The sequence below is a fragment of the Dermochelys coriacea genome, chromosome 2 (genome assembly GCF_009764565.3).
Source record: "Dermochelys coriacea isolate rDerCor1 chromosome 2, rDerCor1.pri.v4, whole genome shotgun sequence".
Lineage (NCBI taxonomy): Eukaryota > Metazoa > Chordata > Testudines > Dermochelyidae > Dermochelys > Dermochelys coriacea.
Genome location: NC_050069.1, coordinates 184,599,621 through 184,623,501, shown reverse-complemented (window position 1 = coordinate 184,623,501; position 23,881 = coordinate 184,599,621). Strand labels below are relative to the sequence as shown.

At 38.6% G+C, this 23,881-nt stretch overlaps 1 protein-coding gene across 8 annotated transcripts in view; it reads right to left on the bottom strand.

Moving 5' to 3' along the window:
* TRANK1 (tetratricopeptide repeat and ankyrin repeat containing 1) overlaps nucleotides 1–23,881 on the bottom strand; it is a 114,768-nt gene that overhangs the window by 46,611 nt on the left and 44,276 nt on the right. For 6 of the 8 annotated variants that reach the window (XM_043508803.1, XM_038388693.2, XM_038388697.2 and 3 more), the window contains 9 exons: nucleotides 17,691–17,825; nucleotides 15,880–16,006; nucleotides 14,527–14,677; nucleotides 11,594–11,712; nucleotides 10,212–10,295; nucleotides 3,963–4,101; nucleotides 3,220–3,351; nucleotides 1,315–1,485; nucleotides 189–350 (listed from right to left, as the gene is read on the bottom strand). In XM_043508803.1, the coding sequence (XP_043364738.1) occupies nucleotides 189–350; nucleotides 1,315–1,485; nucleotides 3,220–3,351; nucleotides 3,963–4,101; nucleotides 10,212–10,295; nucleotides 11,594–11,712; nucleotides 14,527–14,677; nucleotides 15,880–16,006; nucleotides 17,691–17,824 (1,219 nt within the window). In that variant the 5' untranslated portion in view covers nucleotide 17,825. Of the gene's footprint in view, nucleotides 1–188; nucleotides 351–1,314; nucleotides 1,486–3,219; nucleotides 3,352–3,962; nucleotides 4,102–10,211; nucleotides 10,296–10,973; nucleotides 11,012–11,593; nucleotides 11,713–14,526; nucleotides 14,678–15,879; nucleotides 16,007–17,690; nucleotides 17,829–23,881 lie in introns of those variants that run through there. The other 2 variants (XM_043508804.1, XM_043508806.1) reach the window with 2 other exon arrangements.

The window sequence follows — 23,881 nt, the reverse complement described above, 5'->3', positions numbered from 1 at the left end:
TTTTGTTTCTGTATTCTTCTTCAAAAAGTTTAAATTAAAAAATGCAAAATCCACCAACAAGAATAGGAAGTAATATTTTTTCTGCAATTATTTCTGTTACAGATACTTGTGGAAAACACGCTACATGTTAACATGAAATATATTGTACTATTAAGTTTGTGAAGGGGAGAGATGGGAATTCACTTTACCTTTTACAGTAGACAAAAGCTTCAGAAATCTCTGAACCGTCTCGTGCTTCAACAAATTTTTATGCTGTGCTTGGTTTTCAGGACTGCAAAACATCAAGAACTGCTCAAAAGCATCCAGAAGAGAGTTGGTTTCATCAACTGAGGCTTTGCTTTTGCTCTTTCCTGGGGGGGAGGGGGGGGAAATGGGGGGGCGCGTTGGTTAAAAATATAATTATATATACATTTTATTGGAAGCTTATATGGATAAAAACACATTTTTAAAATAAAAACATAGTGAGAGGGTAATGTAATACCTCCCAATTTATCCCATACTCAAGATAATGTACAATGACAGTGTGGTTTACAAATGCCCTAAAAACAAAAGTCCAGCCTCAGCATGAGTGTGCCAGCAGCTTTGCAGAATGTAACTTTATCCAAGTGACAGACCACATAAGAATGATAGCTGGAGACAGCCAGAGTAGTTTTACAACTATTTACGCACATGTGTAACCTTAAGCAGATGAGTAGTCTCACTGATGCTTAAAGCTAAGCACATAAGTAAGCGTTTACAGGACTGGGGTCTGTTTCTTGCACAGGGAACAATGAGAGGGGCTGACTAGGGTTAGAGAGGGGAAGGAACGTGAAAGGACAACAATTGCAGCAATAATTCAGTTTGGACGTGAACAACTTGGTGGTAGAATTTTTTTTAAATAAAAACAAATGATGTTAGGATTTATCACAGAAGCAGTAACACTTCAGGAGGAATCTATACACGGCCAAAGTAGTAATTCAGCAGGTCAAGGCTAAGAGGGCATTCTGTGCATCAAAGGCAGTTTGAAAAAAAACCACAGAGGTAGCTATGGGAGAAGCAGACAACAGGGCATTGAAAAGGCATCACTGGCAAACCAGAGAGGCTTCAGGACGGTGCAGTACAAAGTTAGAAACGTCAGCGGGGGTGTTACATAGGCCTTTGGAAATAAGGACAAGATGCAGAGAACAAAGGGGAAATAGGGTGGCAACAACAGCACACTTTGATACACTTCCACCAGAGAAGAATGCTATAAAAACTTACCTATTACAGCTTATGAGAAATGTAACATTTCTGTTCATGAAGAATGTCATTTAAAACAGGAAAAGCAATCAGTACCTGGTGATTCCTTAGAGGAAGGAGCATGTCTTGCTAAATGATTGTTGATTATATCTACCGCCTTGAAGTTTTTGTTTTTTTTCAAGATATCTGCAGCACACCTTGCTTGTGCATCTGGAATAGTGGGGTCCACCCCAGTATTTAGGAGCATCTGCACATTTTCTGTCTGACCTGAAACATAAAATAAATACAGTAGAGAGTTAGCACAATCTTCTTGTCCAGAATGAAAGAAAAATCACTGCCATGGTTTCAAATGCTTTTTTAATCAAAGAAAGAATAGCTCAATTTTATAGAAGCCGTTACAAGAAACAAGGCATTTTATCAATTTGTTTTGGAGATTGTGTGTGATTTTGGGGGGAGGGGTAGGGGGACTGATTTTTGTTTTGGTTAGTGGATTGGTTGGTGAAAGAGGAAAGCATGTTCAAAAGTATCGAAGATTAGTGTGAAACCATAGCTGGTCACTAGGCTTTTTCATATCAGGACTGGCATAAAAATATGATTACCTAATAAGCCTTATTGCATACGTTATCTCCATTTTGATAAATATGACAGTACTACCATTCTCTTCAAAGGAAGCTAGTATCCGAATATAACTGCCTCTAAAACATTGAAGAACAAACATTATAGGCCAAACCCCAAAATATAAATTATGATTCAAAGCTTGACACAATATCTTTAGTATACGACAAGACTCTATACTCCTGTCACACTTAGTCACATTCCACTATGATTGGCATTGTGCTACCTTGAGAGAAGGAGATGTACTCGCTGCCTCAAACAGCTGAACATGTGCTATAAATCACAGCCAAAGAACAGCAAGGAGCAACATTAGAGAATCAAAGGATCAGCCAAGCAAGTGAAAGGAGTGCAAATGATTGCTAGGAAAACTGCATCAGGTTATTTCCACTTTCCTCAGACACAATTGCAAGATTAACAACTTCAATCACTGTATGTGTCCCACTTGCTAGAATACCAGGCAAAACTTGAAGAAGAAAAGGTTGGGAAGAAGTGAGACACCTTTGCACACTAACACAGTTCTCTTGCTTTTGTACACGTATGCCTTGCCATTCATGTTATTTTAACTAAGTTTTGTCAACAAGATGGCTCTGAAATTTCTTCCATTATCTGTTTTGCAAGAACTGTACTCTCTGTGCAACCAATGGGATAGCTGGGAGAGAAGAAATGTGACTCCTCTACAGCAAACTAGCTTAAAAAGAGTATGAATGAGACGCACACAGATGATCAAAAGGAGGCACCAGAATACCATTGTATTTAATGAACAAAAAGCCTAGGGTAACTTCAGGACTGATGCTTACTTCCTGTTGCTACCCAGTGGATTTATTAAGAAATGCAAATAAAAAGTAAAATTAGGTTTCTAAGATAAGATAAAAGCATCCACAGAGATGGCAGGGCTATTTGACCCCCAAAAGACAGCTAAAGAAAAGCAGCTCTCAAAGTTTACATGTCTAAGCCAAGACACACTGCAACTGACATCAAGAGAAGTTTTTTATTTGGTTCTCCTCTAAAAGTGAAAAAAACTCAGACTAGTTTGAGGCCTAAATTTTCTTTTAAATTTCTGAGAGCATCAATACATAAATGGACCAAGAAAGATGTAAATAAATTGCAGCAAGTTGTGGCTAAATCTTAATCAACAAACCAAAATAAAAGACCTTACACAGAATAACTATGCAAAATGTAAAAGAAATTGGCCACCAAAGTAGTGCCCTATAATTTTTTAAGTTCCGCTATATTTGCTATAGTTATAAATGTACACTGAGCCTGCAAGTCTTATGTCATTCTCCTTGGCATGAAATAAAGAATATCAATGTCTGGAGTTTTTTTTTTTTTCTTTTGCCATAAAAAACATAAGCCCATGCTAATGAAAGTCCATTTTTAATTACATACGTTTCATAGGATATCCACTGGAATGAGAGGCCACGACATGCAAGACTGTGCAACCTTCCTGGTCTTGCTGGTTGATACTACCCTTCAAGTCTGGTATCTCATCCAGTAGCCATCTGAAAAGATGGTTCCCTTCTGAAATGATTATAAATTAAAACCACATATTATTGAACAGCATACTTTGTCCTATTAGGACAGGATATGGGGAAGTATTATTGATCTCCTCCCCTTCTTCCCCCCCCCCCCCCCCGAGGTGGGCAGACAAGCTATCAAAGACTTTTTCTTTAAAAGTTAAGGGCGACAGAGAGGGAATTATAGTGTAAAATATCAAGCAACAAATGGTGTCAAGTTGCTTTGTTGGAGATAAAAATTTTTTTTTTTCCCCTAACATGTGCAACTCTGAATTTGGCCTGCAAATTTTAAACATGTACCCTGATCCCCAGACAGGTTTTTCCAGAGTTGACACATTCAGGGTCTGAGATGGTCACATAAGTTACACTTCAGGTTTGAATCAAAAGAAGAGAGGGTCACTATTAGGCTCACAGGACTCCCAGGTACACATGAACTGGACACTTAGTTCAAGTAAAAAAAATTTTTTTTTTTTTAAAAAGAGTAATGACTAGAGCTATGGAAGATTATATATTTTGGATTTGTGCTTAGATTGTTAAATATGAGCTTTATCTGCAAATTCGCTGTAGGTTGACTATGGTTGCTTTTGTTTTATACTGACATGGGATGTCACTCACTTGCTTTGATACAGAGGTTGATGATTGCATGGAGTGGGTATGCTCCAATGCTCCCAACATTTGCTCCAATGGTGATCAGCCACTCCACCAATTCTGGTACCCTTTCCATTCTCTCATAATGGCCAAACAGGACATATTTCTGATAAAGAAATAGATATATTACAGTTATATTATTTTACATATGTGAAAGAAATCATCTTTTTAGTCCTGTTACCTTTTCAGCCCAGGCAAAGTTTGTCTACTTAGGAATTCAGTGTTACAAAGGCAATGCAAATGAATACATATTAGCCACTTGCCTTATCCAATATTAAATTTAATTTCACATATGTATTATTTATATTACAGTAGCAACTAGAGCCCCAGACCAGGTTCAGGAATCTGTTCTGTTCCATCCCTGCCCCCAAAGAGCTCTCAATCCAAAGGGTTGTTTGTTTGTTTTTTTATATATCACACATGCAAAACACAGAGAGTCTCTCTCTCTCTGAGAATTTGGATTTGCAAAAGTTACTGTTTGTGCACAATCCAAAGTGAAAATACTATATACACCCACAAAAACAAAAGCAGCACTGAAAACTCCAGCAGAAAAAGGCACTCTCTCTCTTATTTCCTCAAAAGGAGGAACAACATTTGTGGATTTTCCCTCTTGAATTTTTTTACACACTCTTCCACATATACAAAAATTCCATGGGAAAAATTTCAGGAACAAAAATTGGTAGTATTAGAATGAGATTAACCTAAACACTGTGTACTATTCTGTCCTCTGTTATACGTGCCTTGTCATGATGGGACAGCTTGCGTGCTCTAACGATCCCCAGAGTCTATGTCGGCAGGGGATTTTTGTTCCTGGTAGGTTCAGCCATGCTGGATTTGTCTGTGGGGGAGGAACCAGACAAAACAGACACCCTGGTCCTCCTGGTTCAGGGTTAGGCACAGGGCTAACAACCCTGTCCCGTAAAAAAACAAAATATGTTATGGAAACAGTGACGGAAAAAAAATCGACAATTACTGTGTGTGACGGTCTTCAGGAGTCAATGACCCATATGACTGCCAGTGGTAAAAGCCGAAAGAAAGCCACTGGCATGAAGACTGAAGTGCTCAACACCAAGACGAAAACCAAATTTTGTTTTTGGAAGGTACAGACAATGTACGAAGCAGGGAAGCTAGCTCAGGTCACAGCAGAGATTAGACGCTACAGCTTACGCATCCTGGGTGTCAGCGAGAACAGATGGACGGGATCAGGAAGATTAACAGCAGCCTTGGGAGAAACTTTGCTGATTTCTACACAGGGTGATGGACAACACCATGAGGGTGTTGCCATCCTTTAGAAAAAGGGAGTGGAGCATTCCCCGCTTGAATAGAAATCCATCAGCAGCAGATTTATGAGAACCAGACTGAAAGGGAAACATAATAGCATCCTGATTCAGAGTTATGCTCCAACAAACGACAGCGATGAAGAAGTAAAGGACAAATTCTACCTTGCACTAGAGGTGTAGTTAGAGAGAGTACCACATCATGACCTAACTATCATCATGGGAGACCTGAATGCCAAGGTTGGTAAGGACAACAACAACAGAGCAATGGGAAGACATGGGCGTGGCACTATGAATGAAAACAGAGAAAGGCTTGTTGATTTCTGAAATATGAATGACCTAGTCATTGGCAAAACCCTATTTGAACATCGTGAAATTCACAAGCTGACATGGTGTTCTCCAAATGGCAGCGATAAGAAACAGATTGACCATATCAGGATCAATGGCAAATGGCGACGCTCACTGACAGATGTGAAAGTGAAAAGGGGTGCAGATGTTGGCAGTGACCACTACCTGTTGACAGCCTCCATCAAGTAAAACTGAGAAGTGTGGGTTCACCAAACGTTATGATAGTGACAAGCTCAAGTCCCTTGAAATGCAGAAAGTCTTCATTCTGCAGTTAAATAACAGGTTTCAAGCACTTGCAGACCTTGATGAAGAGGAGAGGAATGCAGATGAGGAGATCAACAAGAAGTGGGACAAAGTAAGAGCAATTTATAAACACAGCAGTGAAGCCTGTCTAGGCTACAGGCAGAACAGAAGGAAGAAGTAGATTACACCCAGCACTTGGAATGCCATAGAAACCAGACGAGCCCTGAAGAAAAAAAGTTTTAGACATTAAATCCCAGAAGCTAAAGGACAAATACCACAAGCAGTATAGCAAGGAACAGCGGGAGGTCAAATGCCTTGTGAGAGCGGACTAACGGCATATTATTGATAATCTGGCAACACAAACAGAGGATGCAGCTGCTTGTGGTGAACAAGGAACCGTCTACAAAATGACACAGCTTATCAGTGGTAAACAGCAGACACCAACAAACACTCTCATCAGGAACAAACAAGGACACCTACTAACAGCCGAAAAAGAACAAGAAATGCACTAGACAGAGCATTTCAAAGAATTGCTCAACAGGGAGCCACCTAAAGAGGAAGAAAACATCCAGGAGGCAAAAGAAGATCTTGGTATCAACACAGACAACCCAACTAAGGAAGAGCTCATTCAAGCCACCAAATCCTCAAAAAATGGGAAAGCTCCTGGCAAGGATAACTTGAATGCAGAATTGTCCAAGGTAAATCCTAAATTAGCAGCATCTATCCTGGACTCTCTATTTACATCAGTCTGGGAAAAGGAAAAAGTGCCAGATGGGTAGATCAATGGGGTTATAGTGAAGATACCAAAGAAAGGAACTCTTAGTGATTGTAATAACTGGCGTGGCACCACACTTTTATCTGTGCCAAGCAAGGTATTGTGTAAGATTATAGTCCAGCGTGCATCAGAGGCAGTTGATAGCATTCCCAGAAAAGAGCAAGCTGGTTTTCGGAAAGGACGTGGATGCACAGACCAAACAGTCACTCTACGAAACATAACAGAACAGTGCTTAGAACGGCAATGGCAACTCTACATAAATTTCACAGACTTTGAGAAGGCATTTGATAGCATTCACAGGACCAGCCCTATGGCACACTCTGTGGGCATCTGGAATTCCTTTTCATGTAATCAATGTCACCAAAAGCTTCTATTTCAACTTTACATGCAGTGTTGATCACAGTGAGCTCAGTTTTGAAGTCAAAGCTGGAGTATGTCTGTATGTCACGTCTGCAATCCTCTTCAACATTGCCATCCACTAATGTTACATCCAGTAATGCGGCATACAACAGAAGACATACCAAGAGGCATTAAATGGACACTCTTCTCATCCCTTGAAGACCTGGACTTCGCAGATGACGTCGCTCTCCTATCACATACCCAACACCATATACAAGAAAAAAACAACTCGACTCAACCCATTCAGCCAGCAAATTGGACTGAAAATCAACTGCAATAAGACAGATATCATGACCTTTAATATTGTCTCACCATCACCAGTACAGATAGAGGATTATGTTCTCATCAGTGTAGAAACATTTCCATACTTGGGCAGCACCATCAGCCAGGATGGTGGAACAAGCCAGGACATCCGGAACAAAATCAATAAAGCCAGGAACACCTTCAGGAGCTTAAATACAGTCTGGAAATCATCAAAACACAACACCAAAACCAAACGCAAGATTTATCAGAACTGTGTACTTTCAACACTATTTTATAGTGCAGAATGCTCGGGAATGAGAAAGTATGACATGTCCAAACTGTCTTCATTTCATACAACCTGCCTCAGAAAAATCCTCCATATCTTTTGGCCAAGAACAATCTCAAACCAAGATCTATTGACACAGTGCAGCCCAGAGAATCTGAGCACCATCATTGCCAGGAGGTGTTGGAGATGGATTCGCCATGTGCTTCGGATGGAAACCGATTCCATCACCAGACTAGCAATAAGATGGACACCTGAGGGCAAGCGAAAACAAGGCTGCCTGAAAACAACATGGTCAAGAACTGTCAAAGCTGAGCTGAGAAACCTGGGGCACCACTGAAAGACTTGCCAGAAAGAGTAGAGGAGCTTCGTCACTGCCCTAAATACCAGAGGCTTAACAGGAACGATGATGATGATGATGATGATGTGTACTATTATTTCATAATGGCAATCATGCTAGTAAGGAACACAGTCTTATAAAGTTTACCAGCATCTCTCTCTATCTGTAGGCTTCAGTTCGGCCATCTGAGAAGTATGGCTCCTAGATCATGGGCCTTTTATAAAAACCCTCTACACCATGCACATTAATTAAATATAGACAAATTTTTCTGTGGCAATTAGAAGCTATGATCAGCTAATGTGGTTAAATGTCTTTACATTTAGTTTTGCCTTCCCTTCCTTCTCAGGTCTTCTCCTCTTCCCTGCACCATCCATGGAACAGTTTTCCACCAATATGAGTAAAAAACAGCCCCAGGTTCAAAGATGTACAGTAAAAATACTAATTGTGCTGTTGAATTACAGGATATGTAGAAACCCGCCACATCCCATCATATATGCCCTAGTACAGTGTTAAACTTTTAGCCAGTAAATGTCGCTGTACAGAGCTTACTTTATAGTCCCCTAATTTATATATTTTCTTATACTTTCCAATATCTGATTTCAAACCACCGAAGATGAGGCATTTAATAGCAGTACAAAGAGAACCTTAAGCATAAGCTCACTGTAAAGACTCACATCAACAGCAGGTTCAGTACAATTCCACAACAGAAGGTTTTTAATCCTTTCTGTTAACATATTGCACAATTTGCACACAACAGTAATATGAGACATAAAAGTAATCTGATTTAGGTTAAAAAAGCCAAACAGAAAATCTATGGATGGCTAGTTTCATAATTCAAAAGAGATTCTGTAGCCCCTGCTTTGATGTTGGAATTGCAACTCATTGATTAGTACATGTCATACGACAGGGCATGTTAAATTATGCCCTCCTGTGGGCATACTATAGGTTAAATTGCGAGTTAAATTATGCCCTCTTTGAAACTGAGATAACCTATGGACAGGGCTTGATCCTGCACTGCTGAAGACAATGGGAAAGTTGTCATTAAAGTCAACGAAAGCAGGATCAGGATTGCAGTGTTTATATAGGCAGAAATCCTCCCTGCTGAGATAAAAGCTTTGAAAGGCCCCAAATGCAGCAGAATCTGTGGGATTTCATAAGGAAAGAAAGAGCAAGTCTATGGAGGAGATGTCATCTGAGGGTGAAGGCTCCAAACCCACTGACTGGCACAGAGCCATTATCTCAGATGAAGGGATTAGGGTTCAGGGCCAGTGGATCTATGAATATACCGATCCAGCTTGCCAAATCCCCTACACACAGAGACAACAGCCCTGGTTGCATTTTATTAGCTATAGCAGTTGCTGTGGAATAGCCATGCTGGTGTTCAGCACCCTACCACTAGATGGGGGAAGGGAAGGGAGGGGAGGGGAGTATTCCATCCCCAAATCCTACATATATTCCTTGAGTAAGGCCCTTTACTTGGATTTTGTAGAGCGGGACAGGAATTGGTCACCCACAGTGCATAAAAATGCACTCTGTCTAAGCATGGCAGAATTCGATTTCTATTTGTTTATAACTTTGCCAGATAATATCCATGTTTATTTTTAGGCATATTTTTCATTTTTATTGATTTAAATTTTCATGGCCGTGGGAAATGAGGTTGGACAACTATTTAATTACAGTGGATGTTGCGATTCAAAAAGTTAAAGCTTCAGAACCATTAAAAACACAAATTGTCAACATCACGTATCAAAATATGTAAAGAAAACATCCTTAAATCAAACTCCAATAAGCTCTCAAACAACATTTTTCTTACTTTGCGTATCTGTAAATTTTGATTATCAGCAGAAATATTTTTTCATTGGTTTGTGTGTGTGTGTATAGTGAAATCAACATTTACCAGTAAAAATCTAATCCTTCTAAACTTATGTCCAATGCAGATTATAAGTAACCTCAGGCGTGAAATACTGTCAATTTAACACAGCTGCCACACTCACAATTGATTTATCAACTTGATTTTATAGTGCTGGTTACCAAAGCTGACACAAACAAGCTGCCTATTTTTTGTTACAGAATTAGTGTATTATACAGTTCACTGAAAAATTTCTAAAATTTTTGACAAAAGAGGGGACAATTTCAGAAAAAATGTTTTGACCAGCACTAATGACATACGTTTTTCAAACTGATGTTTGTTTAATCTGTGCTCATTCTTATTCACAGAATATTAAGTCACTTAGTAAAACAACTGTGGGAAAAAAAAGAAAGACAGTCAGTCATCTTGTTAAATAAAATACATGTGACAGCACTGTACCTCAAAAAGATCCTTCAGTGATAAATGAGTGACTCTCAGATTTCTCGGCAACTTGTCTCTCTCAGCGGCCACCAACATCAAGGACTAGGAAAAACAAATATTTATGAGCTTACAAGCATTCAGAAATTAATTTTAAAGTTTGTTTAAATGCATCAACAAACATTAAAGGGAAAAATCTGACCAGTCCTCTCTACAGATATGTTTATTACTGCCTATCAAAAGTTGGTAATATCCTATCAGATTCTCAAAACACTAAAGCTTCTTTTTCCTTCTCACTCATTAAATCCTTTACTTTGGCAAACACATTTTCCCTACCCGAGCTTCTCATCAGGCATAAGTCACTGCAGTGCTGTAGCAATTGCCATCGTGTTTATGCTCCAGCATCATCAGTGACAAAAGCATCTCTCTGGCAACATGTGTTTGCTTAAGATTCAACTGGTGCTCTGAAGCAGGAAACACTATAGACCAGTGCTACAGACCTCAGTGGTTCAGAAGCCAAATTAGCGATCAACATTACCCAAAAGAGCCACTGTAGTGGGACTTCATTGTTTTATTTACTGTAGTGCTATATATTCATATTTAAGCAGTATGACAGGGGAAATATTTAGCTTATACAGATCATTCTCACAGCAAAATGACTGACCAAGTATTATTCTTTTATCAACTACAAATGGTTAACAACATAGCAAAAACATCCTGATTGGTTAATAATTAAATCACACAGTGTTTTAATATTATGCTGCCAAGAGCCACAGGACACACATTAAAGAGTCACTTGCAGCTCACGAGCTTCAGTCCAAGTATCACTGCATTACATGATCTGTCTAGATGGTCACTACATCATTCAGAATTTAAAGAATTATCATCAACTTCAAATCTGGTCTGTAAAAAAAAAAAAAAGTGAGAATTAAATTAAATTGCAGACACTACACCCGCTAGTGAGTTTTCTAGCTAGTTTTTGTGGTTTAGCAATCATATATTCCAATTTTTGTTCTCCACTTCTCTGTTGCTGTGTTAAAGACCCATACTAATCAGAAGACAGACTGGTCATACCAAAGAAACAGTAAAACAGACCATAAATGCAAATTAAGACATTTTTTCTCTAATCTCTTTCAGTTACAGTCTTTTGAAGCATCTTGTAACCACAATAAACAAAAAGAAACATAAATAAAAAAGTTTTTGAAGTTGACTGTGTCCCTTTAAAAATGGAAAGAATTTTAGAAACTATTTTCTACTCAAATTCTAAAAATCAAGACATTTGCACAGGGGAACAATAAATTCAGATTTAAAAAGCAATTAAAGAAAATTAAAGCTTATTATTGAAAAATAAAATAATAAACAAAACAGCTTTACTAATATTCCTGGCACAGAGGTAAACTTACCTGCCACATTCCTTTCTTGGCTAGTTTTTCTATTACCACCTGCCAAACTAATGGATCGAATCTTTCATTCAAAATGTTCTTAAAAATGGAAAGAAAATACGGTGCTATATATTTTTCATCTAAGAAAATAAGAAAAGAAGCTTAAGTGTTTAGCATATGCAACTTTTACAAGCTGTGCTCTCCAAATACATCAATTCATTTCATATGGTCAATTCTTCAGTAGTGATTAACACATTGAAACATTTCAAATTAGAACATACAATTCACATAACTAATACTAGTGAGATGTCTGCTCAATAATTAGTAAGGGTGCATTATTTTCAGGTGCCACAGATTTAATTAACAATGTGAAATTAACCATTTGCTTTTGAAAATTCTCTGAAGCCCATGAAAAATCTAAAACCTTCCTCCAGTTTTTCTATTTATTGTGTATGAACAGAGAAGTTGAAGTAAGTAACCAAACTCATTAAAAGAGGAATGAGAGTGCCTGAAGCAAGTGAGAGAGAGGCATTGCTGGACGCCAGATGGCATGCCCTTGGGCTCTCTCTGGCAAAGCTTGTAAACCAGACCATTGAGCAACAATGTAGGAGGGAACGTAGGAGCTTAGGAGAGAAGGGTCTGACTCTGCCAAAGAAATAAGTAGTTGGTGGGATGGGAAAAGCCAAGTATCCTTTTGCATGTGTTCTTTTCCCTCTTCCCACTGCTACCATCACAGGCCTTTCTATAATTTGCTCTGGGAGAATATTCCACAACTTAATACATCTCACTGCAAGTTTTTCCTGATGTTAAGCCTAAAATTTTCCTCTTTCTTCATTACTCCTAGCTATTCCCTGATCTGCCCACTGAAAAGGAAAGCTGCGTGGGCTGGAAGAAACCAATACAGCATTATGATTCAGCCCGTCCTAAGTTCTAGTCTTGGCTCTTCCCTGACTTTGTGGCCTTGGGCAAGTCACTTCACCTTTCTGTCTCACCTTCCCCATCTGTAAAATGCTGCGAGGGAGGGGATAGGGATGTTGTGTAAATTAATCAATTGATGTATGGTGCTTTTTAAAAATACCTGAAAAATGCTAAGTATTAACAACTGATTACTCTGCTTCCCTGGTGCTTACATCATTCATATATGTGGAGAACGTATATCCCCACAAGTCTTGCTTGACCAAGATATACATGTTCAGTTCTTTTTATTGTTCTTGTTATACCTCCATGTCACCTCCGCTCCATAATCATTTGTAATGTTCATTTCTAAATTCTCTTCAGTTTGTCACAATTTGTTTGTGCTTGTCACACCAGTACTGTAGAGGACTATTCTCCGGTTCTGTGGTATGACTTGGAGTATGCAGCCCAAAATGGCACCGGTGCTTTGCTACCGCATAACATTGCAAACTCAAGTCTAATTGGCTGCTCACTCCCACTGCAGGTCTCTTTCAGCATTAATGCTTCCCACTGAGTGAGCATTTCTGATTATCTTTCTCTGGACGTGTTTACTTACATGTATTCTAGATTAATCTCATTTTGAGATTTTTTGCTTATATTTCCTTTATTTTCCAGGTCCACTTTCTCTATCCTAACTGTATTTGCAACTCAGCCCATTTTTGTATCAACTGCACATTTCACTGACATGCTGTCATTCCTTCCACCAGACACTAATAGGGACGTTAGCTAAGACTGTACCACACAACAATCCCCGTTATAACTGCTGAGCATCCATAACTCCAGCTGATGTCAGTGGGAGCTGTGGGTGCTCACAACCTCAGAAAAATTAGGCCCTAAACCTCCAGACTGCACTCAGTTAAATTCATTGCATTATTGTTAAGCCCTAAGGCCCATTAAATTAATGGAAAGATTCCCTTTCAATGGGCTTTGGATCTCGGTCTTTTGGTCAGTTTTTAATACACATGACAGTATTCCTTTCCAAGTCATTCTGAATTAAACTTACTGAATGCTTTACATCCATCAATTTTGTCCAAAAGAGCAAGCAAGTTTGCCTGGGAAGATTCATATAGCTCTTGGTTCGGTTTCCTTTTTAAACATTTTGTGATTGTTCCTCTTGATATCTGTTCTATTGTTTTACTAGGGATGGTAGTTAAAGTTAAAAAGTGGCAATTGCCAAGATCAATCTTCTTTCTTTTATTGCAAAATCAGTACTACATTTACTTTTTCTCCAGCCTTGTGCTGTCTCCCAGGTTATCCAAGTTTTCTGAGGCCCAGCCAAACCATATTATAATTAGAACTGACTAAAACTCACTACTGCTTCTCCTCCTTTACCCTCTCACTAAAATAATGGGAATTTCAAACCATTTGAAAACATTTTCCTTCCAATAGTGTTCTAAATGGACTGATTTAAAAAAAAAATCTGCAGAATTATTTTTAGCAAACGATTTTTCCATTTTTTTAATCTAATTTTTTTAAAAAGAAATTTTTATATTTTGAATAAATCCTTCAACGTGGCTAAGGTGACCAATCAACAAACTAAAAAACAAACAATTGACTAAACTTGGCAAAGGAACAAATTGAACTGTTTTTGTATACATTTTCAGTCAAAATTTTTCAATTAGCAGGAATTTAAAAAAAAATGTAAAAGGTTTCATGAAGTTTTTCCTCTTCCGCACAACTTTATTTTTTAATGAAAAATTTCAACTAGTTCTAACTGTAACACAACTGGGGCACTTGTGTGTGACAACTCATTCATCTACATGGCAGTGGTGGTGTTTTGGGAATGTGGATATTCCTCATCTATAAACAGGATTATGACAATCCACCCCATTTACAGTGGCCACTGTACAGCTATCAGATGTTAATAATCTTCAAAATCTGATCCTAATCAGTAGTGACCAAATTAACTATTCCAGGAAGAATGGCTCCAAATTCCATACACAAGCCCCTCAGCAGTCCGGTCCCTACTAAATAAAATACAAGCCTCCATTCCAATTTACCATTAACACTTGTGAAGATTCCAACTATAAAATCAGCAATTTGAGATTGATCCACAGAACCACACAGAAGAGTCAAACCACGAGAAAACATAATAACTGCATCATGAGTTCTCGACAACCGCAGCAGCGAGTAGCCAGATCTATAGTAGCCCTAGTGGGGAAAAACAAACAACAACAAAAATTGTCATCAAATCTTGTTATTTCTAATTTTGGACAATTAGGAGCCCATTTCTGAAAGCCCTACAGAAAACTATCAGTAACTTTACAATGGGACTTTTTCCTGAATAAGACTTACAGGATTTTGTCTAACTACATACAAAGTTATCAACATTTTAAATAGTTGAGAGAATTACTCATGTATCAACAGAACAAAGCTGTGAAATATTGTGGGCATCTGAATACGACAATGTTTTAGTCTCCTGAAGACCCAATATATTTTGGAAATTAAATATTTTTGTAAACAAAAATATTCAGAGATCCTCGTTATTAAACTAAACATGATTTTCTAGTCCCAAATTACTAATCACGCCCCAAAATGTACCTCACATGTGAGTTGTAATGCTACTCTCTCAGTTTGTTAAACTCAAACTCAAAGAATTCTGTAAGAATAAATATGGACGTTGGCACTCACTGGTAGGGCCCTGAGAAAAATCAGATTTTTTTTTTTAAATAAAATTCACACCAGTGTCATAGGCAAAGTAGTTGAATTTCACAAAATATGCATGGGATGCAGTCAGCAAAAGGTCACTGTTGCATTCCTTCACATAAAAATCGGCTGCCAAGTTCACATATTATCAATGTCATTAAAGTGTCTAGAAAGAAAGCAGAGAACCCTCAAATCAAGACTTTGAAAAATAACCAAAGAACAAACTATCAAATATATTTTAACTCTCACAGTGCAGAAAAACACTTGAACACATGTTATGTCAAAAACCTAGTACCACTTTTCAGTATCTGTTGCAGTATTTATACGGCTTAGACAACAGGGCTTTAAGCATAAATTTAACTGCTTCACTGAATCGGGGTCATAGTGAAACCACTTTTCAAAAGACAGCTTGCATAGTGCAATGAAACATGGGAATTTCATTCTACAACAACACTTAATTATGTTTTCATTATACCTGGATTCACGGTAAGCTAGTTCCGTGTCATTCAAAATACAATTGCAATTGTAATTTTTTTATGTCAAAACATATATTTGGCTCTGATTAGGGATCCTGAAGTTACTATTCTCTTATTCTTCTTACAAGGTGTTGTATTAGTGTACAAATCTTTTTAAAACTAATTCTGAATCTTGTTTAGAATAATAAAGCTGGCAAGCATTGCTGGTCTGTTGGATTAAACGTGCAGTACCTTAACATACGACAAATCCCACTGGAGGCTCTCCTTGGCACAGTGATATGCTTCTTCCCACTTACCAAGGCTGTAAAAGGCATTTGATTTGTTGCACAATAACACAGCCACGTCCCTATGAGAAACCCTATGAAATTAACAATATTAATGTTTAATCAATTTTAAAAAGATAAATGGTACTTTATAGTGAACAAAATTTGACGAAACTCTATTTATTCCACCAAACAGAATTATGGTACAAGAAGATATCCTCTAGAAAGGAAACAAAGATCCTGCAAATTCAGTTAACATAATTCCACCACTTAAAGCAATATTACATATGAAAAAACCCTATGTTAATACAACATTAATGTTACAAGGTGAAGTCAAGAAATACAGTTATAATCATGCATGCCACCTAAATTCTACCCCACCCTTTTCAGGATGTGTGTTAAATACAGTCTATTTCATCTCTGAAGGAAAATACTGAAAGTATAATGGTTCAATTAAACAATTTGGATGGGTTCATGATCAGGTCCAAGGCCTGAGTGGAACACTGGGGGTGTGACCTGCAGGTGGTAAGGAGGAAGAGTGCTTCAGCAACCAAGAAACACTAACTAAAAATACATGGTTAAATCTTTGGCTGACGTGAGCTAGCATAACACCAGGGAAGCCAAATTTATACCAGCTGAGGATCTGGAAGTACATTAATTTAATTACTTGGTTCTTGAATATTGGTAATTTGAATGCTGGGGATCTGTCGCAACCCCCCAAACCAGTGGATCCAAGCAGTGTCTTGAAAAATTTATACTAAAGATCCTGAACCTAGACACCAAGGCATTGGCCTGGGACTGAGGAGGAGCCCATTGGACTGAGATACAATCCTGGCTTTGTCACAAAATGTCCATGCCTCCATTCTTTACCTCAGAGTGATAGTGTGATGATGAATTCATTAGTTTGTGCGAAGGGCCGAGATACTACAGCATTTGGGGGTTGGGATGAGCATAAGTACATCAGACAGACTCAGACTGTAAGAAGGAAGGGACCATCATGATCATCTGGTCTGACCTCCTGCACATGGCAAGCCACAGAACCTCCTCCACCCACTCCTATAGTAACTTCTGCTTTAAATCAAGATTTAAGGACTTTAGTAACTCATCCAGGAGTTCCCAAAGTGGGTCACCACACCATTGTAACACCAGGATGGGTGTTGACTTGCTGGGGCGCGGGGCTGAAGCTGAAGCCCAAGCCCAATTGTCTGGGGCTGAAGTCGAAACCCAAGGGCTTCAGCCCTAGGTGATGGGGCTCAAGTTACAGGCTCCCTACTGGGGGGTGGGGGAGGGTAAAGCCCTTGCGCTTTGGCCATCCTGCCTGGGGCAGCGGGGCTTGGGCAGGCTCAGGCTTCAGTCCCCCCTCCTAGAGCAGTGCAGTCATTCTTATCAGAAGGGGGTCACGGTGTAATGAAGTTCAAGAACCGCTGGTCTAGCCCAATGCCAGTAGAAAGAGTCAGAGTGAAAGAAAAAAAGAAAAACAAGCAAGTCACAGTAAATAGTTTAATTCAAGCTTGAATTAAGCTTATTTTAATTTACAATCATTCTCACTTATTTTGGGGGTGTTCAAGTAATTTGATTAATATCATGCCCATTTTACAGATGGGGAAAACAATGAATCAGGGATGTAAAGTGGCTACTGAAAAAACAAAGTCAAGTCAGTATCAGAGCTTGAAAATAGAACTCAAGGGTTCCTGAGTCCTGCTATCCTCAGATAGCTGGACCATTTATCTTTAAAATTCTCTCATCATTTACTCTGTCATACATTAGATGAATACTTACATCCCCCTCTGGAATAACTGAAAGAGCACACGTATGGATTCATCGTAGTTTCTGATGGCCATGAAATAATTTCCATTTTTAAAATTCTCATTTCCAGCTTTTTTCATAAACTCTGCATAATTCACAAGATCCATGCTAGTTGAGAGGGAAAAACAAACAAAAATGAAAATGCTATGCTATGGTGCTCCTCCTTCCCCAAAAATCACAAGAATAAACCTGTTTCCTTCATAAAGGACCTAATCCTGAAACATGATAACCAGCTTGTAAGGACTTCAGTGAAAATTATGGATGTTCTTTGGATCAGACTCAAATTCTCTTTTGCAACAACAATTCACTTTGGTTCTGAAGCCAATTTAATCTTCATCTCAAATTTGAAATGGCAACTTCTCCTTCCACCAGATATTAGGAGCAGGACAGATAAAAACCATCTTTCCTATCCCAGCAGCTGAAGATGGTGAGGTGAACTTGGACCACAGCACTGACCTGAAATTTACCCTCTCATATTTTTTCGTCTCAACCTTTGACTAGCAGATTTAGTCCTTTGGCTGGTAGGTGCTTAGTACATTTCTCAAATCTTGTTGGAATCTTATTTTTAAAAATGGTATTTAATCTAATTATTTAAATAGACACACATCTATATACAGTGGAAAAAACCATGAGACAACTACAGAATTGTTAAAAAAATTAAATTAAAATTAAAATTTTAATTTTAGTTGGTTGAAAAAAAACAGGAAACATTTGGGGGGCGGGGGGGGGACGTGGGACTTTTAGTTCTCCTGGGGTTTGACCAGCTTTTCTGGTTATACAGTTAGGCAGACAATTACAAAGCAAAACTGCATTACAATCGGATTACAGCCTGAATCATACAACGTTGTCATCCAAACACAAGAGAGATACGTCCAGCCCAGAAGAGCTCAAAATCTAATTTAAGACAAGATACGAGAAAAGAGTGTAACAAAACACTCCGAGGGAACATAAAAGGGACAATGACAGGAACCAGAATCATTTTTGCAATTTAAATAGCAAAACAAAAATTACTGACACACAGAAATTGAAGTAGTCACAACATCCAACATGTTTGGGGAGAAGGGAGTCAAATACATTAAAACCAAAAACATTTACTTTGAGAAATGTTACTTCAACAAAACAAAACAAAAAATCTCAAAAGCAAGTTTTGAAGCTTCAAGTAAAATACTTTTCAAGAATGAACTACCAATAAACAAAAGTGTTGCTAAACATTCCCATCAATTTGGAAATCTTGCATCAGACTCAAAAATTTGAATACTAACAGAACAAGACTTAGACCTGGTCTACACAGGCTGACGTAGCTATGATGCTCAGGAGTGTGAAAAATCTACACCCGAGTGCTGTAGCTATGTCAACCTAATCCCCAGCATAGACAGAGCTAGGTTTACAGAAGAATGCTTCTGTTGACCTAGCTACTATCACTCAAGGAAGTGGTGTTCTACTGCAATGGAAAAACCTCTTCCATTAGTGAAGGTTGTCTAAACTATGGGGTTATGCTCACTACTTGTCTTTACTATGGATGCTACAGCGGCACAGCTACACGGCTGTGGCTCCCCTGCACAGGTGCTTCCTATGGTGACGGAAGGCATTTTATCAAGGGTGAACTTTGACTGTTGTTTTTTTCAAAAATTAAGGTGGAGAATGAACTGAGGGTGGGGTCTCTGGCTTTTGCCCAGAATTAAATTTGTTTATTGTAATATTAAGTATTAATTTTAGGTCCGTTTAAAATAAAAATCAACACTATAAAGAAGTTTGACAAACATGTTATAGAACAATATAGTGAGAGAGCTTTGTTACAACATTTCTTTGCTTTTTGTTACTGATTTTCTAATAAAATACAAATAGAAAGAAAGGGGGGAGAGGGGGCGGGGGGGGGGGGAGAAAAACAAAAAAATAACCAAACATGGAGTATAATGGTTACAGAATTTATCACAAGATCAAATTTTAGAGACCCCCAGAAATTTTAATCTCTTCTCACAAGACAAAAAGATAAAAGAGGAAGCAGAAGTATGCTGGTTCATAGGATCCAATTCTGATCTCACTTGCACCATTTTACACCAGTGTAAAATACTCCTAATTTACCCCAGCATAAGCAAAATAAGATAAATTCACGTCTTCCCCCAGAAAGAAAAACAATAAATGTAAGGAACGGGAGACTGACCAGTTAAAGTCAAGAGACAGAGAGGAACACAACTATCATGCCTGTGCAAAAAGCAAAGCGAGACTTCTGATGGACTGAGGAGAGTGATCAAAGCTCTGCCTCTGGTTTCAATCTACTCGGTAGAGCTGACCCAAAACGTATTCCCCAACATTAACCAATCTTGTTCGGCATTTGCAATAATCTGACCAACTTCTTCTGGCCAGTTTTTAATTTTTGTGATCTCTTTCATTTCTTGATTCTGTCCAGAAGCAGTAGTGATGAAATATAGCAAGAGAGTCTCTTTATGCAGTACTCTAGCACAACCAGAAGCAGAACTAAAAATCTTGTGGTAAAGCCTATTCTTTTGAGCTTGCCAGCCAAGGGCCTAGAACAGATACTAATGAAGTCCATGGGATGATTACTGTTGACTTCATCGGGAGCAAGGCTGGGCACAAGAGTCAAGGTTTGGATATCCAAATTTAACAGCTGAGTGCTTATTGAAACAGAACCACTGAACTAACTGCCAATTGCTACATAAAACACATTACTCTAATGTCTTCCTGAAGTTTAATTCTCTCTCAAAGAAAGCTAAACATCTGTCCATTCGTAGGAGTTCACAACAGAGATATAATCTATTATTCTGGCTTGAATGAGCATAATTTATTTCATGCAACAGAAATAAGCAAAATCAGAATCATAAGAACATACAATCATAAGTAACCAAAGGTCTTGGCTTTCCTGCTGGGGAAATCCCAAGTCCCTCACAGTGTGGAAATCTTCCTTAAATCACAGAAATACAGAGGTCTCAGGGCAAGGAAGTCACAAAGACCCTTCTCCATGCTTTCAGAATCACTGAATGCAAATAACTACATGAATTTAATATCAAGACCCTGATCCTGAAAATAATTAAGAATGGGCTTAACTTTTCTACTGTGAAGAGTCTCACTGAAGTCAATGGGACTAGTCATTATAGCAAAATTAAGCATGTGTGTAAGTGTTTGCAGGATTGGGACCTAAATACTGTATACAACAGTAAAATCACTAAGATCCTATCCTATTCCTACTGAATCAAAGGGCAAAGCTCCCATTGACTTCAGTGTTGCCAAGTCTTAGGATTCTGTTGAGACTCATGATAATTGGTGTTTCACCAGTTCCTGGAGATGTGATTACATGAAAGTCCCAATTTTATTTTATTTTCTTTTGCTTTTTTTTTTTTTGGTGGGGGGGAGAAAATGAGTGGGAGAGTTGTGGAGAAAAGCTTGAAACAGTGATCAGAGTGAATCCTAAAGGCTCAATTAATTATTTTTTTTAATAACATGATCTTTAAGGCAATCATTTTTTTGGAGGCCTGACTTGTGATTTTTGAACATTTGGGGTTAGCAATACTGAGAACTGGATCCCATAATCAGGAAACGTGAAAGTTAAAGGCCCAGACACATTGGTCAGCCTGCATGTCTGGGGTTATACATTTTGTAAGATAAACAATATGTTAAGCTACTTATTTAATGAGAAAAACTAGAATAGTACTACATTATCTAATGTGATTAACTTAATGCTGCTGTTTCAAGTTCATCTTGAAGCTTCACCTTATAGCGACAGTTGCTAGGTCGATGAAGTGAGCTGTAGCTCACGAAAGCTTATGCTCAAATAAATGTGTTAGTCTCTAAGGTGCCACAAGTCCTCCTTTTCTTTTTAGGTAGAAAAGGCCTTTTTCCCTAAGGCACGTCACTTCCTCCAAAATCCAGGCAGCCAGGCAACAAGTTATTGGGTTTTTTTTTTTTTTTTTGTTTAAATGAAAGATGTGGGGGGGTTGCGTTATTTACATCTGGAGGATAATGTTATCAGCAATGGTGGGAAATGAGAAGCCTCTCTCCCGGCCTGGGGAAATTCATCCTCTGGAAGTCTTTGTGGTCACCCTTCCTGTCATGCAAAAAGAATGCAACTTCTTACCCCTGTCCTCAAAGACAGACATTGCCAAGTCAGCAGAAAACACAAACAACCAAAACTGTAGAAGAGTGACTGCCAAACACTTTCAGTAGCATTCAGAGAGAAAGCAAACAAACACATTCCAACAGGCAACAAGAACATTTGCCAAAGAAGCAGCCTCTCTTACTTCCTTCTGAAAGCAAACACAGCAGCTGTCAGGCAGAAAGATGGAGTCCTCTCCCAGCCTCTAACCACCACAGACAGATGGAATGCACTAACATGAGGCCCACTGAATGTTATTGTTGCACTGAAAGGTCCCAAAAGCCACACAAAGGAGGCTGCAGCACTTTACACTTTGTTCCCTTGATGCTGCACAAAAGTTTTCAGCCTGCATTGAAATAGTTGTCTGCAAAGAGTAGGAAAACAAAATAGAACTTTCTAAAAAATGTGATTTGGCTCTGCATCAAATGGTGAAGATGGCACAAATCTTAAAATTGCAGAATATGCTGTTATTTTTGCACCTGTGATGTTCCAACATTCTGGCTCATAATTCTGGCACTTAGGCCTGGTCTACACTTAAAAATTAAGCCGCCCTACCTATGTTGCTCAGGGTTGTGGACAATTCCAAGCCCCGAGTGCCATGGTTAGGTCGCCCTTACCCCAAGGGTAGACACAGCAAGATCAACAGAAGAACTCTTTGTTTGACCCAGCTACTATCCCTCAGAGAGATGCATTAACTACATCAATATAGGAAGCGTCTACACTGCAGTGGCGTAGCTGCAATGCTGTGGCTATGCCACTGTAGTGCCTGTAATGTTTAATGTGGACATAGTCTAAGTGTAACTATCTAGTTGTGACTCAAACAAATTAAAATTTCAGGCACAGGAAGAATAAGACTTGTCAAGTTTGGACAGGGCCTTCTAGCCTGTTTAGGCTAGGAAAAAAATTTAGGGAGCACATTTTAATTGCTATTTAAAATTGTGTTAGCACCTAGCTTAAACACGTTTTAATACCTTTAAAACCGTGTTAGCTGGTGTTTATCATCCCAAAACTCACCCATAATCGAGACAAGGTCTAAATTTTGCCAGATTCTGTGCAAAGTAACATGCAAGACCCTGGGTGGTTCCTGGAAGTCCTTGACTATTCTTTGACTGGCTTTGCCCGCCCGCCCACCCTCCCATTTCCACATCACACAATACAGTAGAACCTCAAAGTTATAAACACCAGAGGTCAACCACACATCTCATTTGGAACCAGAAGTATGGAATTAGGCAACAGCAGAGAGAAAATAAATAAATAAAGCAAATACAAGACAGTGCTGTGTCAAATGGAAACTACTAAAAAAAAGGGGAAAGTTTTAATAAAAAGATTTGACAAGGTAAGGAAACTTTCTGTGCTTGTTTCACTTATATTAAGATAGTTAAAAGCAGCATTTTCTTCTACATAGTAAAGTTTCAAAGCTGTATTAAGTCAAAGTTCAGTTGTAAACTTTTGAAAGAACCGTAGTATTTTGTTCAGAGTTAAGAACAACCTCCATTCCTCTGAGGCGATACGGTAATTCAAAAATCAATCTAGACACGGAAGCTAAAAAGTAAAGGAATATCAAGACCTGGTGGTAGAAAGAAAGCATGTTCCTGCAGGGAAATTGTATTATCCCACGTGTGTTGAAAGAGCTATCCACCTGAAAAAAGTGCTAGGCCACGGGCAGCCCAATCCCAAATACATAGCCCCTGATCCTGTGCATGACAGCGAGTGGGGCTTTGCCCATGCATGACAGTCCACGCTCACACTATTAACTGCAGTATCAGACAATACGTTAGTGCTCATTTTCAAGAGGATGTACAGACACTGCAACTTAAGTGCCAAGTATTATTTTTCCTCTGTCTAGGGATGACCGTGACTTTAGGATCCTACAACAATAACAAAGCTAACTTTTTTTGCCCTGAAAAGGAAGCAACAATTCTAGTCCTTTCACAGCTAAATTAACTATCCACATCCAGTTCAGCATCATGTTGCATTCTTTAAAGTGACTTGCAAAGATTCTATTAAAAATTAGGCTTGTGCTCTTTTGTTTTATCATGTATGAAAGTGCATGACC